The sequence below is a fragment of the Hippoglossus hippoglossus genome, chromosome 11 (genome assembly GCF_009819705.1).
Source record: "Hippoglossus hippoglossus isolate fHipHip1 chromosome 11, fHipHip1.pri, whole genome shotgun sequence".
Lineage (NCBI taxonomy): Eukaryota > Metazoa > Chordata > Actinopteri > Pleuronectiformes > Pleuronectidae > Hippoglossus > Hippoglossus hippoglossus.
Window position 1 is genome coordinate 12,191,048 of NC_047161.1, and position 20,341 is coordinate 12,211,388.

At 42.3% G+C, this 20,341-nt stretch overlaps 1 protein-coding gene across 6 annotated transcripts in view; it reads left to right on the forward strand.

The window, feature by feature from the left end:
• ppp1r9a (protein phosphatase 1, regulatory subunit 9A) overlaps positions 1-20,341 on the forward strand; it is a 47,119-nt gene that overhangs the window by 16,517 nt on the left and 10,261 nt on the right. For all 6 annotated transcript variants that reach the window (XM_034600715.1, XM_034600714.1, XM_034600718.1 and 3 more), the window contains exons 4-11: positions 284-404; positions 4,640-4,744; positions 9,309-9,444; positions 12,812-12,964; positions 14,691-14,744; positions 15,804-16,033; positions 17,297-17,393; positions 18,792-18,927. In XM_034600715.1, coding sequence (XP_034456606.1) covers positions 284-404; positions 4,640-4,744; positions 9,309-9,444; positions 12,812-12,964; positions 14,691-14,744; positions 15,804-16,033; positions 17,297-17,393; positions 18,792-18,927 — 1,032 coding nt within the window. The remainder of the gene's footprint in view (positions 1-283; positions 405-4,639; positions 4,745-9,308; positions 9,445-12,811; positions 12,965-14,690; positions 14,745-15,803; positions 16,034-17,296; positions 17,394-18,791; positions 18,928-20,341) is intronic.

Here is a 20,341-nt window from a genome sequence, read left to right on the forward strand (position 1 = left end):
TGAATAATTACTGCAGGACGGAGATGGAGAAATGCTACAATGAAAGGGAACTTCCCATCCAGCTCATTTCCTATTCATGTGAAGGCCACATGTGATAGTAAATGTATCTGCCTCTTCTCCATTAATAAATCAGTTGTTCTTCTTTGTGAGTTTCTTTTTTACTCATATCCACCTGACATCACTTCACTTGGAGCTGTTTTTTTGGTTTCATCAAGTGGATCCAACCAAACCTTTTGGGAATGTTGCAGCCTAAAATGCTTTTATTTCTTCTGTATGTGTCCAGATGACGACGGCCTGGGCATCAGTATCATCGGGATGGGCGTCGGTGCTGATGCCGGCCTGGAGAAACTGGGCATCTTCGTCAAGACCGTCATCGAGGGCGGAGCTGCTGAGAGGGACGGCAGGTGAGAGCCGCCGTCTGATTGGCTCTTACGTGCATTTGTGAGAGATGAGTCTGGAAACACCTGAAAGCTCAGTTTGTCCACATCTCAAGATCCACATATTACTTAAAGATATATTATCAATTAAAATCTCTAAAAACAACTAGACCTGTTATATATTTGTGTACTGACATTATCATTCCCACAACTCCCATGATCCCACGCTGCTTGACACATCAAACTAGGTTGTTTGTTGTAGTTTAGATTGAGACCCCTGGTGGCCGGAGTTGCATGCTCTTCGTTAAATGCAGAAAAATAAACTATTAATCAGTTATTTAGTTTCTTCCAACCACATTAGCACACGTACGCACACCCAGTCACACTCTGTACCTGATTTAGTGGCAGGGGTTTGGATTAGAGCCATTGGGAGCAGAACAGTCTGGTACACAAGTCTGGTACACAAGTCTCACACAGGACCGTACGTGTGTGTGTCGTGTGTGTGTGTGTGTGTGTGTGTGTGTGTGTGTGTGTGTGTGTGTGTGTGTGTGTGTGTGTGTGTGTGTGTGTGTCATGTTGCTTTAGATTGTGTTACGTCTCTTGTATGCTGTGTCATTTATTTTGCAAGAATTAGTCTGCACAAAACGAGAGACATTAAAAGGCTTCTATTTAGACAGTGAGTCTCTCCCTGTCCCTGGGTGGTGTGTCTGTCTGTTGTGAGGGATAAACTGTGTCTGTGTGTGTGTGTGTGTTGTGTGTCTTTATGCATTATAAAACGTTAACAGTGCAAAGTAAGCACTGAGCAGAGGTAGTGGAGGAAATGACAGCAGGTGAGCAGTGCTTATCTGCCTCTAAACCCCCAGCATCTACCTATTAGTGTGTCTGTGTGGTTCATGTTCCCTCTAAACAGATTTTAAAAAATGATAGGCTCGTCCATTCAAAGCAGCATGAGAGCAGTAAGTGCCGTAAGCTACTCTATTGCACCGGGGTTGTTTGCAGTAGTAGGTGTGTTTTCTTTAAGGATTAATTTTCCTGTTATGCAGAAGCCAGGGCTGCCATTTTCACCATGAGAGTGAGAGATTAGTTTAAAATGCAGTGAGAGTGCAGGGACATGGGGAGTGGGGGGGAAAAAAAAGTAATGGCTTAAATTCAAAAGTGAGAAAATTTGATCCTGTTCTAAGATGACAGTTCCAAAAAGTCTCATTTCTCTCAGTGAGTGGGAGAAAGTATGAGAAGTTGAAAAGATCAGAGGGAAGGCTGGGCTAAAGCTCTAGTTGAATATGTGTCTACTAGTCGGTTCCAGGCTCATTTGTTAGAGCTGAACAAAGAGTTTAACTGTGTGTCGGTTCTCCACATGTAGCTAATAGCTGCTATGTTAATGATTAATGGATGAATGACTCAAAAGACAGAGGCCATATTAATATTATCATTATTATAACTTGAATTTATATAGCACCTTGTAAGGGACCCAAGGTCGTTTCACAAAACAAGATAAATATAAAACAAACAAACAAAATAAATAAATAACCTATAGTGTATCTGCAAGAGCAACTTTGAGCATGTTAGCATGCTAATGATAGAATCTCTGTTCTGCAGTACTGCCTCACAGTGATGCTAACTGCAGATGCAGAGAAGTGTTGTTTGCTTTAAGCCTCCATACTATCTTTATAAACTGTGCATGTGTGCAATAACAAGACTGAAGAATATGCAATGAATATTCACAACTTTCATTCATTCTATTGTTTCATAACTATAGTTTCACAGTGATATTGCATAGATCCCTGTAGTAATCCCATTTCCTTTAAGTGAGATCCTTTCTTCTCCATGTTTATCTTTTAGTAAATTATTGATCATTTATTTAAGCAGTTTCTAAATTCTAGATAGTTCCAGTGTTTATCCAATACAGGCAGTAATGCATAAAATATATTTACATTTCTGTTAAATAACCATAAAGTATGAATTGTTTTATTTGCATAAAAATATATTTGTGGTTTTAATCGTCACCCCCATATGATTTCCTTGTAGAAATCTGTCAAATGAAACAGTTATAGACTTTAGTGTATACATGATATTAACAACTTCTCTTCACAAGTCCGTGCAAGAATTATGGCACCCAAATATAACACAGCAAAATCCCTCTGAAATAGACAATGGTGCGTTTGTCCTAGTGTTGTCCTCAGTCTCATGCACTACGTGTTTTCAGGCTACTGTGAAAACCCCTCACATCGCATGTGATTTCAACAAATACTTCCCTCTCACAGCCTTTATAAAGTTTCTTCGTGTATTTGAGCTTCATATTGTGTAGAATATTGCAATACTCCCTCCACTATGAACAGGGCCATCGTCCATTGTGAATCAGCAGCTGCAGTGTCTCTGTGTACTCTGTTGAGATGAGTTCGAGGTGTGGATGTGTGCTTGTGTGTTTTGATTTCTTGCTTTATCTTCCTCTGTTGTCACTGGTTTTTATTGTTGGCTTTGCTCGGCAGCTGTTAACCGGACTCGGCCGCACTAAACCAGATTAAGACGTTGGAGGGTCAGAAAGGCGTCTGAGCCGCTGACTGATAAGACAACCAGCCCGCTCTCCGTCTACGTGTCAGACTGATGTGTCTCTATGACAGCTCTGGTTGACGTGTTGAGTGTCACAGTCCTATTAAACCAGTGACGGGCTGAGGAAGAACACTGGTTAGTGGAGGTGTGGATGCTGACATCAGAGAACATTGCTTGGTTTTGATTTGGACTTTGCAGGATCAGTCTTTTCAAAAAAAAAAGCTGTTTTTTGGGAATTGTGGATGTCTATTCGTTTTAGGAGCTTAACCCAGTCTAGGTACTGAGAGCAAGGATATCTCTGCCTCTGATGCACTGGCCACTCTTTAAATTAAATCTGTCTCTAGTGAGTAACTCAAGTTTATGGAAGTGCTATTCTGTATCAGTTGACTGCTTTAAGATTCCATAGAATAGGTTAAAATTCCACTGTAGTCCCATCATGTAATTGGGCTAGGTTAGGTTTTCATAGATTATTTCAATATTTATTGAATTGACATATTCAGAAACTGTAGAAAGCAGAAATTGTCTAAGATGAATGAAAGCAATAATGTCAAAGCAAGGGTTGGTAATCCTGGAAGGCTCCACTTTGAAAATATGTAACCAATTCCTCCCAGCCCCTCCCAATCGGCCCCACGTCGAAGCTACGCCCCCAAAACACACGAACGAGCTCTGCCTGACAACTGATAGAAGCCGACTTATCTGTGACTCGCCTGCTAACTTCTGACTATTGTCTCTCTCTTCCTGGCTGAAGATCCCAGTCTGAGGCATTAAGAGTTGGCAGGGTGCCCGCAGGCCGGCAGGTTGTTAAGTGACAGACAGATACGCCAGTCGTGTTTATTCCAGTCCTGCGAGGGCCACAGGCTTTTTTCTCTGTCTCCTTCAGACAACTTTATTTATTAAATAGTTCTCTGGACCCAGAGGATTTCAACAGATACAAAGACAAAAAGTGTTTCGGAAACATCTTACCGACCCTACTTTTCTATGCTTGTGAAGACGTTACTCATTATTATCAGTGTCATGAATCCTTATTCTCCAAAGCAGTTGTACTGGTTTGATTATGCCATGTATATATAATAGAATAAATATGTGATAATAAGAGAAGATGTTGAAAAAACTAGAGACCATATTTGTTTTAATCATGTGAAAAAAAAATCATTCAAACCTCAAATTCAGAACCTTTTTTAATCTGGTTATTAAGCAGATTTAGAAAGAACATTTATTAAGAGCATCTATTTTAATTTTATTTGTTCACAATTCCTCTGTTATGAAGAGAGGATCATGGGGAGTTTAATTTCAGGTCAAGAACTTATCCGCCCTCTCGTCATGTCATGGAGCAGAAATGCAGGCCGCGTCGAGGCTCAGGGCAAAAGGCGAGCTGTCCTCCGTGTCCTCGTTAGAACCTCCTCGTCCCTTTTGAGCCTCATCTCTTCTGTCTCTCGTTCAGGCAATAGTCTGGAGCCGTCGCAGTGGAAATTCAGGACCAAAAGAGAGTCTGGCACTGTTGTTGTTTTTAAAATAATGTGAATATGCATGATAGGCCAGTTTGTTTGTCTCTTTGCCTCTTGTAGTAGTTTTCCTGCATCAGCCTCAGTGTGTTTAGATTGTCATTGATGTGGACTCGTCATTTTCAGATAAAAACAATGTGTGCCCATATATCACGATATCCTCTCAGCTCACATGTACTCACAGAATGATATTTTAATACGTCTCTGCTTCAGGATAAAGGTGAACGACCAGATCGTGGAGGTGGACGGGACCAGTCTGGTGGGCGTCACCCAGAGCTTCGCCGCCTCCGTCCTCAGGAACACTTCAGGAGTGGTTCGGTAAGACACGCACACGCACACACGCACACGCACACGCACACGCACACGCACACACACACACACACACACACGCACACAAACAGTCTCATAAACCACATAAAAACTGAATTTATTTGAACATAGACTTTCAAGAAATAAGACTAGAGTGAAGCCAAACACCATTATGAAATATAATATAATCAAATAATCAGAACTCAATGTATATAAAAACATTAAAGCCCCCAAAAACAAACGATCATCAGAGTGTCACATATTATTCCTAATAAACCGCGATGTCTGAAAATGTCCTTTTAACCTCGATCTCGCCTTTCAGTTGTCACTGTTCAGTAGCGCTGCTTGTTGAAATCCTGAATGCTCCTCGTCCTGCTGTCATGGTGCTGAAGTCGCAAAAAGCGGAGCCACTTAAGCAGCCGCGCTCAGTGGCGTTCTGTTTTGGCAGGAAGCTCCACTTCATTATCGTATCTGAGGAGATATGGGAACACAATATGTGACAAAAGTCTGCTACGTTTGACAGCCGAGCAGTTTCTGGCAGGGGTCCACACAGGGAGGTGGGGGTGCAGGGAACACACACACACACACACACACACACACACACACACAGAAACACAGAAACACAAAGACACAGAAACACACACACACAGAAGAAGGCTATGATTTGGAGAGCCCGTGCTGTCTTTGGCAGCTCTGTGAATCGTATGAGTCGTATCTTGGTTCAGTGTTGTCTGCTGTTGTCTGCTGCGTCCTCTGCTGAGTATCAGGGCTGCTTAAAGGGGGGGGGGGGGGGGGGGATATGGTCATATTATTTTGAGAATAAAGTTGTAACATTTCAAGAATAAAGTTAGAATACTATGAGAAATAAAAGTTGGAATATTACGAGAAAAGAAGTCATAATTTTCCGAGAATAAGTTGTAATTTTAGGCTATGTGTCATTTTAAGTGGAGGAAATTCAGTAGATCTGCATGTTGCCTGCATTAGAATGAGGAATGCGTTATGTATCAGCATGAGCCTCACGACAGCAAATTCATTATTTTTCTCAGAATTCCTCCTTTTTTGCACCTTCGCATTCCCGTGAAGCCTCTTATTCCTTGTCATGTTTCTGCTGGAGTTAACCGTACACTGCTGTTAAATAATCGATAGGCCTTATATTTCCGTGGTTTACAGCCTCAGTCCTGTTCTGGTCACCACGTTCTCTGTGTAAAGACATGTTCAACTGTATCAGAACAGACACATGCTGATTACTGAGCTAATATTGACAGTGGGGGTTCTCTACATACCAGGATGTGGCACTGTAGGTGAGGCAGCCTTGACACGGTTCAATCTGTCACATGTCTACCTCTCTAGCATGTATACATGGATTCACATGAGCAGTGGGGAAATTTATCTTCATTTTAATATTTAAAATTTAACATATGAAAATACAACAATGGTTGTGATGATAATTGTTGCTTCCGCAGAATCCGCAGATCCATTTCTCTCTTCTCTCGTACTACTTCAATCTTCCTCCATCGTGGCTCACCCACTCACTCCTCCACCTCCTCCTCTTCCTCCTCTTCATCCTCCTCCTCCTCCTTGGTAAATCCTTCCCTCTCTCTGTCTGATCACCAGAGATTTCATGCCCAACTGTCCTAGATTTGCCATTTTAGCTATATTTAACCCCGAATTCCAGCAGCAAATCATCCAGGAGCTCCGACTATAAAAAAACGAGGCGCTGCCACACAGATCACCTGAAGGGAAACACAAGAGAAATACTGTATGCGCTCTGGGTAATATAAGATGACATCATTTCACTTACCGAAGATAGTTCCTGGATTTTGGCCAACACGGCTTGATGCACCTTTATTGGCTATAAATGCACTCAAGCTAATATTCTAAAAAGGCCAAAGCTGACATGAATTTATAGCAGTTTTCACTTTATAAAATATTATTTTTCCCACAATACACCTGCTGCTAATTTTTACTGTGACACACATAATCATTTGTTCTGATTATTTGCACCTAAATCCACAGATTGTCTGTAGATAAGGCTGCTACTGTCTACTAGGATTTTCTTTTTTCTCTCTTGAACAGGAAGTGTTAAAAACAGGGAAAATACAGAATAACACCATCCTTATCCTTTATTTAAAATTTCACAACCTACAGAAAAAACAGTTATTACTCCCACCATGGTTGACCAGTCATATCTGTGAATAATATCTGTTGACCTGATGAAGAGAACATGTGTCCTGTAGCTTTCCCTCCTTCCTTTATTTTTATTTTTATTTGCCAATCAGTAGCAAAAACCCCGCTCCTGCATCAAACTATAACTGTAACGCGAGCCCTTGTCTTTATTAGCGGTACTAAGTGAGATCAGCAGTGAAGGTTTCTGCCGTTAGAGTCGAGGCAGCGCTGTGTGTGGCTGGGAGCCCCACTGGGACGCGGGGAGGAACTGAGACAGGCTCCCCATGCGTGCGGAGGAAGGCTGTTTCCAGGTCAGCTGCTCCTCAGACCTCCATGCTGTCCAAAGGCTTGTTCCACTACAGCACTTAACTTAGACAGGCCTCCTCTCTATCTCCTTCCCTTTTCCTTTCGTTTTACTCTCTCTCTCTCTCCGTCCTGCCCTTCAGTTGTTCCTTCACATGTAGATCAAACACGCCTCTCTGCTGGACCGTAAGGCCTCCTCTTCTTCCCCCTTCAGAAATATAAGAGAAAGAACGAGCTCTCGGGAGCTGAGTTCACTTGATTAGGTGCCGTCTCGAATCCACTCCCTCTCTCTTTCTGTCTGTCTCTGTCTCTCACTCTGACACACACATGCAGCTGATAGGAGCAGGCTCATACATAGACTGTCACAGGACCCCTGCTGGGTTACATTTCCTGGACTAGGTCGGAGAAATTCTTTGCTTTAAATCAGAATTACGAGGAGAGAACTAGAATGGCGCTCAGTCGAGAGCATACACCCGCCAACAATCCTCCATATGATTGTCTACTTCTTATTAAATATTAAAGGGAAAGTGTCAGACTTTTTCCCTCAAGCTTTATTCATTATTTCACGAGAAAATGAAATGGAAAAATCCTTCATATTCATTTGGAAATACTGCAATTCTAAAAGAGTAAAAGATATGTACAAAACATTGATACCTTCCTGCATTGACATTACCTCAGCTACTTATTGGTGGTAGTTATTAGTTCCTATTAGTTACCATAAAACAGCTGAAAAAACACTAACCCCCATGAAAATATTCTATTTGAATTATCCTCGGAATAGCAGTACCACTGTTGGTAGGGGAATTTCTGCACACAATTCTTTCAGATATATGATCATGACTCTATTTGTCTCATACTGACAAATACAAAGACAAACTATTTACTATTTACAGAAAGATAGATAGATGGATAGATGGATGGATAGATAGTTAGACAGACAGACAGACAGACAGACAGATAGATAGATAGATTTCTCATTTCTATGTGAAATGTACTGTAGCAGTATCCCATGCATAACTACAGTAGCGAGGAGTCAGTAGCTCGCAGTCACAGTCTGTAGCTTTCTCCATTCAGTCCAATGCCAGGCTAATAACAGGCTGCCTGGCCGAGCCCGCTGTCTTCTCACATTATTATGTGTGTCCCGTCCCACGGCCCTGCCCTGATACGTCAGCAGTTATCGCTGCCGTTGCTATGTGGCTGTGGGCCACGGCTGCTGTCACATTGCTGTGGTCATTTCTCTGCACACGCACACACACACACACACACACACACACACACACACACACACACACACACACACACTAAGAGGGTCACAAGAAACTGGGGCAAAAATGTAGGAAATAACACGTCATGTTTTCATACAGGAGTTCTATCAGATATGTAACTGAATGTCTAAAATCTATCCAAGCCTTAATGAATCATTATAAAAATATATAGTTTTTATTCATTTGAAGCTACTGTTCCATTTTTAAACATCTTCAGTGAATGACATTATCTGTTACTACAATAAAATAAGGTTTAGATAAATGTTTATTCTTAAACTAGGATTCATTAGAGGCTACATTTCCCATAAGTCATTCAGTTTCCTCCAGCAGCACATACTGTGGGTTCCATTTCCCGAGTTGTGACGTCATTATTCCGACTGTGGTGTGTTCATGGACGATGTAAACAAGATATGTTGCATTTATGTGTTTAGAGAATCTGTTTTTATATTTGAATATAAAATAAAGAGCAAAGAAAAAGGATCAGGCATCACAGACATATAAATCATTTAAAATGTGCATTTTAGTCATCAAAATGTCTGTGTTCGCTAAAAAGTGGCGTTTGGCACTTGAGAGAGATGGATTTACCTTTTGCAAGTGACATAAGTTCAACATTTGACAAGTTCACATAGAAGCTACTATTTTGTATATATCAAAAAAATATCAAAAAAACCCTCCAAACTTGAGTCTAGACTTGAGTTTTGAGACGTATAGAGACATATAATGATAAACTTACAACATAATTGTTTACTCATGGAATCAGATCTCATGTAATTGTGTGTGTAAGTGTGTGTGTGCGCTTGAGTTGCCAGGTCTGTCTAAAACCGTGTATCTGGTTGCAGGTTTGTGATTGGCCGCGAGCTTCCAGGCCAGCAGAGTGAGGTGGCCAGTCTGATCCAGCAGACCCTGGAGCAGGAGAGGAGACAGAGAGAGCAGCTGGAGCAACAGTACGCCCAGTATGACGCTGACGATGACGAGGTAACGACCACACACGGCACTGACCTCGGTACAGGATGCTTCGCTGTGACAGAACCGTTCACAGGATATGAGATTATTAACCTCATACACTAGAGAGGATGAAAGTATATAGGTAAGACGCCTGCCACCTAATCTGAAAGAACAAATTCTTTGAACTAAAGCTCATAATATCTGCTTTTATTTGAAGTTCTTATAGATGTCATGACACTGAGAAAATGAGGCTTCTAGTTGTCACTTAATGTAAATCAAGTCCCTTTTCGTGACAGCTGAACTGAAGTTTTAGCTTATTAACTCCATAAAACTGACTGACAGGAGGCTCTGATGCTGCCGCGCACACACACACACACACACACACACACACACACACACACACACACACACACACACACACACACACACACACACAACACATATTAAGAGGATGGCATGTCAGTCATGGAAACCATGATACTGCTGCTTACTCACAGCAAGTTTAATCCACCAGACACTGAGTTCATGGCCCTGCAACCCTTACTACGTGTGTGCGTGTGTGTGTGTGTGAGACATGCATGAACACACGCAATATATAATATACAGTAGTCATGTAAGGACGCACCACAGTAAAGTCAATCAGAGCCTCCTCACTCACACACACAGAGGACGAGCTGCACTCATGCGTAGCTCGACACTCACTCAGGCATCTCTTCCTCCTCTATCTCCATCAGCCATGTTGGAAGTCTTTCATTTCCTGGTGGATGGTGGATGGTGGATTGAGAGCTCTCATGCATAAGGAACTCTTCTCCCGGTCCCTGGAAGCTGATCCCACCACCACTCCCATAATCACGGCCACATACACATGTATCACTGACAGCTCTCATTACCGCTGCTACAGTGATTCAAGGCTGGAATTGAACCATGGAGACACGCAGGATACCTCCATCATCTTCCTGTTGCCATCAAGTTCAAGTGCAAGTTGAGATTATGATCACCGCGGATCCCTGATCCCCACAAGGGCACATAAACAGAAGAGTGGTGGTTCGGTTGAAATTGTTTATCCATATATATGGATTATAAACGCCTGTAAAAACACACTTCAACTCTGCCACTGCGGAGCACCAAAGCGTCCATAACGGCATAACCGCCGAATGGGTAAATAGTTACAAAACCATTACAAAGATCTATGGAGCAATAAAAGAGTTCATCAATATTAATATCTCTATAAATATTATATCAAGTTCTCACCGGGTGGACGTGGAGGCAGGTTATTTCTCACTCTGCCTGGTTAGATGTGACAGACTGGGCCTCGAGTCCCGAGAGGAAAAGATCCTCCTTCAGTTAGCGTTACACATCGCACATGCGCCCACGCGTCCGCCCATGTGTGCGTTTGATCAGACACTTGCCCATCTGTCGGCAGTTAAATGTGAACGCACATATGAGAAAAGCATGGCTACACAGTGTTTTATATAAGTTTTTCCTGACAGCCCCCCGAACAAAACGACCTGAAAATGTCTGAGTGAGCCCATGTGAGAATACAGCGGGAAAATGTCCGAAAAATTCACAGCGAGCGAGTGGACGTGTTGATGACGTTTCTAACACGCGACGGACGTGAAACTGGACGAATGCAAATAAAGAGGTGTCATAAACGTAGGAGACGCACACGAAGATGTCAAAGTGGAAAGGAAACAAGATTCGAGAGCTTTCGGTGATGAGAGCTGACGCCGGTGTTGATGTGCTGTAAACAAACACTCGTGCGTAATGTAATTCACACGTCGAGTGTTGCCTCCTGAACGGGTCTGACCCAGAAAATCTCCCGCTGCATTCTTCATAATGTGAAAGCCAAACTCTGGAAAATGTCCAGACCCTATTTCCCAGATAGTGGATTCAAACAGCTTGTGGCAAAGAATCTCACAGCGGCTCCTTTGCTGTCTTCCTCCAGTGAAAGGAGCAGGAACAGCCTCTCAAACCAGCACTGGCTGTAAGTCATTATGCCAACATCACACTGGGATTAGACCTTTATTCATGGAGCAGCTCGTAACACACTGAACCCTCTAAACAACAGGAGTTCTCCTCAGATCGTCCCCTTTCTCTCCTGATTCTTCATGCGTGTGGTGGGAGGTGATGCATTTATCTTATGCAAATTGGTGTTTGACTGCCCCGCGTGTTCCACAGTTAACTCCACCTTCCGTAAATGGGACCTCAATGCTTGATGCCGACGCCATGGCAACAAACAAGCCTATTATGTAAATGGCGCTCCGCTGACGAATCGGGCCAGAGAGCTTTAATCTGGGCGGAAGATAGATGGAGGGACGTGCAGGGGAATGAGATGTGGAGAGGATGTAGGCCAAGATGATGAGAGAGATGAGACTGTGTGTGTGTGTGTGTGTGTGTGTGTGTGTGTGTGTGTGTGTGTGTGTGTGTGTGTGTGTGTGTGTGTGTGTGTGTGTGTGTGTGTGTGTGTGTGTGTGTGTGTGTGTGTGTGTGTGTGTGTGTGTGTGTGTGTGTGTGTGTGTGTGTGTGCCTGTGTGTGGGTGGGTGGGTGTGTACTACATATATGTCACAGATGAAGGCAGAGAGACAGATAACTACAGGAAGATACATTGTGGATGGATCAAGGCAGAGAGAAAGATCCGGAGACAAGTGCATAATAAATACTGCATACATTATAGTTTTATTTCCTTTTATATTTTATATATATATATATTTATATGTAGATGATAAAATAAAGTGATAAAATATGAAACATAATAAGATAATGAATCAAGCCATCATCTCGGAGTGGTCGGTCGTAATGATGAAAGTAAAATAAGATAACACCGCCTGATGCTCAGACGGAGACTGAGATGTTTTCATGTGGCTCCACTGGAAACATCAGACTCTGTTGGTCGTCAGCCAGAGAGTTAATCAACCATCAATTTAGAGCCGACGCCTAATGGCTGGTGCCAACATTCATTATGCAGTGTTTTCAGAGCCAGGGAACAGAAAAGCTGGCTTGAATACAGGCAGCCTAATGTCGTACATTAACGTCAAAGCCTGAAAAAATGTGGTGATTTTTATTTCCGTCCGAAATCATTTCTATGAATCCTAAATTTAAAAGTTATTAGTTCTATTAGAGACACTTACAGTAACCTTAATACTTTTGACCTGTTACCTCCTTGACTAATTTGCAATAATAATAAAAAGTGACACTGAGATTTTGCCAGTATAACTTATCTTGTGTTTAATTTTGATTGATGTGACACTTGCGGCTCACCAGGCTGTCAGACCAATTCATTTTTTTTGAAGTTTTAGGAAGTGGGGTAACTACTTGTTATATAAGCAGGAGCATTAAAATGGCATCACTCGCGTAAAAAAAAAGTAAGTGTATCTGACTTTGCGTTTCCTCTCACAGCAAACGGGAGAATACGCCACGGACGATGAGGACACGGGGACAACGGTGGCAGACGGAGAGAAGAGCATCGAGGTGTTTGACTTGCCAGAGACAGAGGAAGTCTTGTCTCCGTCGGAGTTGGACGCCACTAAACTCTACCAGAAGTTCAGAGAGGTAAACTCAGATACTTCCTCGTCTGGGGTTTAATCCTGCCTCCTAATTATCCCCATGTAAAAAAAAATGCATTACCAAAAAAAGGCTACGGCATTTTTCTGTTTGATCATTGCTTGCTTTGTGGAATAACTTGTAAATATATGCACGCAGCCTCTAGAACAACGAAAGGCACATGCACAGCTCCCTCTGCTTTACTCAGCAGATTTATATTCTAAGATCCACTTGCCCTCCCTAATTCCTAATCTGGATGATTAGAGGTGTGAATACAAAAGCAAATTGTCTCCAGACCTTGGCAGCTCTTCACACAGCCCGCCTCTGAGAATAGAAACTTGTTGAACTTCTGCTGCCGCGGCGAACAAAGAACTCACCTCAAAATCAGGGCTTTAAAACCGAATAGGAATTCACTGGCTGTTCATTCGTTTATGCTTTTTAGTCCCCTGCAAAGCTGCTGGTATTGATTGAACAATCTGACACCGTTGGCACCATAACGCTTCAGCCTTTCTGACTGCCATACACACATTAAACAAATGGCTTCGTCTGCACTGCAGGCACCGCGGGGGAGATCGAGTGAGAGTAAATAATGCCAGGTCTCAGGATGAAGGCAGTAGTTCCATTTTCTCTGTACCTGCACCTCCTTCTCTCCATAATGTAGCTTTTACCTTTCTTGTTTAAAGGTCTCTCGTCTTGGCTGTTTCATACACACTTAAAGAAAGACGGGCAGGCAGCAGGGGAATGAGCCTCAGAGTATAAATAGTTTTGTATTGCAAATATTTGACCAAATGTCGAATTCAGACTTTGACACTTTGACTCGTTGCTTAAGCTCCATAGCAGATTCAACAAAACCCAGATGAATGGCTCAACACTGATTCCAATTCAAGATGAGCAGAAATAGCAGATATGTTCCGCTTAGCTGTGAGGCAACAGTGAATATATAGTAGAATCATTCATTTTGATGTAGTTGTACAGATACAGGCTGTGTTGTGGGAGTAAGCAATAAAACAATATTGCTAATTATCACAGTATTATTTTCATCAATAGTGACATAAAAAAAAGTCCCCTATATATCGATATATTGCTTATATATAAGTATAACACAATTGATCGATTTGATCTCAGATTTGTAAAATGTTTTGCTGTTTATTTGTCATTCTCTGCTCATATAGAAGACTTTAAAACCACAACTCGACAGCTCGAACTTTTATTTGGTCACTTTTTGTGTCTCTTGTTCGGTATCCACTATCTACTTCAGTTCTATCTCTTCTTTTTTTATTTCTTTTCTTTCATTATTTCTCCTCTTCGACTGCTTAGCTTAACGTCCATCCATAACTCATCCGCTGCTCTCTCTCTTTCTCTTCAGAAGATATGCAAAGACTTTTTGTCTTAATATTTTATGAAGACGTTTTAGACACTGCATTGGAAAAAAATGTGATTTTTTTGAAAAGATTTTCCTTTCTCGTTAATGTGGATGAATTTTTTGATTTATTTCTGCATTAAAATACTTTTTTAAATGATTTAACAATTCATCCATCCACCATCACTCGCCCGTCTTCCTCTCTCCTCTGAGAGTTCGTGTCAGTGCTGGAGCTGGGAGGCTGACAGGGGAGGACAGGGTCGGCCGCCTCCGTCCGTCACACTATATCGACAGCAGAGAGAGCCTGCGCGGCCGTGCATTAGATTATCTAACCGCCCTCTCTTTTCTCTCCCATCCTCTCTTTTCTCCCAACAGCTCCAGATCAAACACACAGTGACCGAGGCCGAGATCCAGAAGCTGAAAAACAAGGTAAGAGATTAAAAGTGTCAGGGCGTGGGCTGGCTGTGGGTGAGAATTACAGAAGTTTGTCGGAGTTTAAGTGATTTGTAAAATGGATGTGAGACGAGTGTCGGGACGGCAGGGGAGCTGGGTTTCAAGCTTTAGGAGAAGAGGTTGTTCTTTAGGAGGAGGAAGCAGATTATTTTACAAAAACACTGCTATTTAGGAAAGTTTCTGCTCAAGTAGTTGTCTGGGATATCTTTTAAAAAAAACATTCCAGCTTCTTGTGATTGGCAGCAATATTTTCTTAGCAGTCGCATGAAAACAAAAGGCCTGGAAGTATTTTTTATTTCAGTATTGTGTATTTAGATTTCTGGAAGATGTTCTTTTTAGCACATAATGTTAGAAGAGTGTCTTTAGTTGTGTTTCTGTGTGTGTAGTCTGATATTTCTGTGTATGCACATGTGTGTATTTGTGTCTATATACACATCATCAGTGTGTAGTTTTCATGCTCTGTCAGATTTGATTAATATACAAATCAATGCAAATGTGTGATGAGTCGATACGAGCTAACTAATGGGGGCCTAAAAACCTTTTTAGTGGTGGGTCCGTTTTGAAAGCAAAATAAAGTATTGAATGTGAATGAATTTGTGCTGAATATAAACTTTCCTCTGAAACAGATTCTTTGAGAAGCTTTTCACTTTTAACAGCTTTGTCAATTTAAAAAATTTGAAAAATGTGGATTCATCTTGTTCATCTTATTATGGCTACTCAAAGGATTTTGGGCTACGTGTTATTTTACAGGGGGAATATCAGAGGATTAGCCCGTAGCCTGCGTTAAAAGTTATTAGGTATACTTAAGTGTATTTAGTGGTTTTACAAATAACTAAATACTTAATGTTTTGGCTCATCAGCTCCACTCTATCATGACTTCGAAAATATACAGATATAAATATTCTCACAAATGTTTGGGTCTGAGGGACAAGCTATATGATTCAGTCAATTGTGAAAATTTCCTTTTTGAAAATCAAAGATAAAATGCACTAAAATTCCCTTATTGTAAGTAAAGTTGTTTTCGTCTGCCTCCAGTTGGCGTCAGTGGAGAGGGAAAAGCAGCGCTGGGAGAAGGAGAAGAGTCAGCTGAAGGCCAGCATCGACGAGAACAAGGAGAGGATGCTGAAACTGGAGAGCTACTGGATCGAGGCGCAGACCCTCTGCCACACCGTCAACGAGCACCTGAAGGAGGCGCAGGCCCAGTACCAGACTCTGGAGAAGAAGTACAACAAAGCCAAGAAACTCATCAAAGACTTCCAGCAGAAGTAAGTGAACCTGTGTTAGAGCTGTTCATCCCCAGGCTGTGATCAGGGTGTGAAGGAGGAATACATTGTGACTATGACCTCCTGTAGATTGTAGAACATTTTTCTTTTTCGTTTTAATCCAGTTTTAAAAATATGCTACAGCTGGGTCTTCTGGGAAAGTGGCGTTTTGGACCCAACTGTACTTTCTGCACATATAAGGAACCCAGAGCGATGACATCATAAGACGCTCACTCTCTCGCTGTGAATTTTCCAGAAAAATGTTCTGCTGTTTTCTCACATGCTCACAACTTCTGGACATTTTATTAGGGGGCTGGAGAAAAAAACATATTCAGTGCATGTCTGAAAGCAGCGTTATTAGATTATATATTGTCAGCTCCAACACCCTGTTGCCATAGTTTCCTGTGGCCTAATGCAGAAAGTCATAGCTTACCTACATCCTTCTTGTGGGAGGCACTATGTCTATTGTAACACTGACACTTACACTGTTTTCCAAAAATAGATGTTGCTTGAATACTGCCATCAAACATTCACATAAATATAAACATAATTTGAGATAAATTCCTGCATTCCTTCCACAGCCGCCCTCATTCTCCTCCGTGAACAGAAATAAATAATATTTCCTGTATTTCCATCTTATGAGGCAGAGCATCTCTTTTTATAGCAGCAGTCTTCTCCCACTCCGGCAGTAAGAGCTGAGTTTCCACTCTGATGCTGTGCAGCTCCTCTGCTTTTCAGTGCGTTGATCTCTTTGGTCAGTCCCATCACAAACTCTCCCGCTCAGCTCCAGTCTGACTGCCTCTAATTGGCTGTGGTCCTGAGGGCCAGACGGATGCCAACTAATGAAACAAACTCTGCTCGCTGATCTTCAGTTAGAGAACGGAGCGGTAGAGGAGAGACAGCAAACTCCCAGACCAAGGGTAAAGCAGGCATGAGGGAACAGCAGCGTTTATTATTCTCAGGAGGTGTGTGTGTGTGTGTGTGTGTGTGTGTGTGTGTGTGTGTGTGTGTGTGTGTGTGTGTGTGTGTGTGTGTGTGTGTGTGTGTGTGTGTGTGTGTGTGTGTGTGTGTGTGTGTGTGTGTGTGTGAGAGTGTCTTCACTAGACATCCTATAACAGCCTCAGCTCCCTTGTCACCACATCTGTGCAAAGGGGCAGGCTCAGTCACACATGGCGACAGATGCACACACACACTTAAATGTGTCCTGTGTGTTTCCTATCTTAACAAACAGCCACTCAGCACAGTACAATCTCTTTTTCCCTCCAGGGAGGTGGAGCTTATCCAGAAGGAGGATACAGAGAGGAGGCGGCTGGAGGAGGCGGAGAAAGCTCATCTGGCTGAGATCCAGGGGCTGCAAGTGAGGGTAAATCATCTCTTGTTCTTAATCTTATTCTGTCCATCTCTCATCATCTCTGCTCTAATTGTGTATCTCTCTGTGCTCTGTTGTTCTGTCTGTGCATGAAAGATTCAGCACATTGTCCTCAGAAATCCCTCAAGTGAAAATAAACCAATAAATAGAGGCCGACTGGTATGGATTCTGGGGAGGCCGATGTTCATACTGATAAGGGGGAAAAACGTTCCAATACACATATATCCACCGATATGTACGCAAAAAAATGTATCTGTAATCTGTAATTATCTGTAATTATCTGTATCTGATTATAAATCTGTAGGCATGGGACAAGAAGCCCTCTGGTTTCTAGTTTGACCAATCACGTTTGAACAGGCTTTGGTTGCCCAGCAGGTAAACAGACCAGGTGGAGAGCGAAAGAGGCGGAACACGTTGACCAAAATGCATCGGCTATACGATTTTTAATTCACCAGCATTCATTTGCAGATAGCTGTTAATAGAGATTAGCCAAAATGTCATCTGGACCACTTCCACCTACAAGTATCCCTGTTTGTGTGAAGCAACATGTGATTCTTGTGATAAAAGAAACTACAACAGTGTACAGCGAACAGAAGATGGAGTCTCTACCCAGGGAGCCCCTAAATATTGACCGTTTCCCCCTGAGGCGAATTCATTATCAAGCGATAGCCGATGAGCTCTGAGATTTGTCGACCAATGACTAAGTTGGGTTTTTACTAATGAACAATGCTGTTTTCTCTGAGCTTGATTAAAGACTGTAACAAGATTGTTGGGTTTAGCAGATCCCACTGGTGAAATGTAAGAAATTCAATAACGATCAGCAGCAGCACGCCATTAGCTCTCTGTGCTTTTTCTGCCACCTTTATATAAAGAAGTGTTCTCCTCCCTGGACAGTGACAGCAGAGGGACTCGGAGTCCAGGAGCCTGTGGTCAGTTTGGTTATTGTAAATTGATTTTCTGCTCTCGTGCTCTTAAAACGTGACAGTTTTGTGCTCTGGTCTCAAGTCGAGCCCCACAGTTGAATTTGCCGTCAACTTGACTGTCCCCCTTTTATTATCCTGCCCACTGAGCACTCACTCTCCTATCTGCACTGTCATGCAGGGGGAGTGACACAGGCCGGAGAGGTGGAAAAAACACAATAAGATCTGGAATTAAAGCCAACAGCAAGACAGAGGAGTTGTGCTTTAACTAAACTGACAAACTTTTAAAATGTGCTGTTGATGTTTTAAAATGTTGGCAGATTTTGCCAACTCCTGTTCGAATGTTGGGAATTCAATGAAAACATGCACTCCTCATCATGTAGGCCATTCTCCTCAGCGCTTTAAAGCAGCCGTTTTGACAGGTAAACGCCCCGCGGCTGATTAACATCGACCGCTTCCTCTCCCGCCGCAGATTGCAACATTAGAGTCGGAGCTGATGCAGCTGATGAAGCAGAACGGCATCCAGGTCAACAACAACAACAGCAACAGCGCTGAGAGGCTCAACGCGCAGCAACACAGCCCCGTGCGAGCTGCAGCACAACTCAGAGGTGTGTCCGTGAGGATCAGTGTTGGGATGTCTTTGATATAAAGGAACGGTGTGGCATTGTGGGAAATAATGTTTATTCAGTGTCATGCTGAGAGACAGATGAGAGGATTGGTAAAACTTTCCTATTTGTTCATTCAATACAATAACTTAGCTTAGCACAATGACTAGAAATGGGTGCAAACAGCTAGCTCGTTGTGAGTGGGTTTTTTTTGTATTCTCTATTCCGCGATGGCTGCTGTTTGCACTGTTTTAAATGTATTTAAGTTTTCTGGGGAATAAACAATCAACCATAACCATAGACTGTATTGAAAGATGGACGTCGCATCTTTACTTCCTCCAATTGTACAAAAATGAAGCCAAAATATCCTAGGTACAGGTGCGGCCATCTTGAGTCTGCACAGTAGCAGGGATTGAGCTGTGGTATCGAGGTCCCGCCTATACACAGGCTCGGCCAATCGTGAGTCAGTCTCAGCTGTCAATCATGATGTTTCACTCCATTTATATAGCATCAAGTCACAAATTTAAACCAAACCTCCTGGAAGAATGAACACTCGAACAAACATCGGTGCGATAAGAACTGACTAAACTGACAGAAACCATCTTTGAAAAAAAATGTCATGTGTACTTTGACTTTTGAGTTTGGTCCATGTCCTATCTGCTAACATAGAGGAGGCAGGGTTTATGACCTATACTGCAGCCAGGCAACAGCTTATTGCTCCCTGGCTTCAGCTTCATATTAAAGGGACAGATATGAAAAAGGTATCGATCTTTTAATCAAACTTTTGGCAAGAAAGCGAATGAACGTGACCCTGAACACTTCAAACCATTAATTTAATGAATAGAGTGACTTCTCAAATAGGAGAGTAAACATGACTTCTTGCCTGTCCTCCAGTTTATGTCTGAGAATGTGCTCATGCACAAACGTTTGGTTTCCCAAAAGCCCTGATTGCTTAAATAAACTATTAACTTAAACAACTTCTCCCGAGAGAAGTTGTTTGTCCTCAACAACTCTGCCATAACCTTTATTTAGCCTCCACAGTTTATTGACGCATTTTGCCCTATGAAGGACACTGCAAAGATAGGATGTCTTGTTCGGCTATAAACAAACACACACACACACACACACACACACACACACACACACACACACACACACACACACACACACACACACACACACACACACACACACACACACACACACACACAAACTATAATTCAGACATCGAGTTCAATCCCCTCTTTTTTTTTTTCATGTACTGTACATCCTCTCACCTCTGACCCTAGTCTCACTCTGCACCTCTGCATTTACAAAATAAACAAGTAATCCCCTGTTCGAGCACATCTGCCCGACTTTGTTGTTTGTGTGTGGCACGTCTGATACTGTACAGTGCAGACGGGGTAACAACACAGTG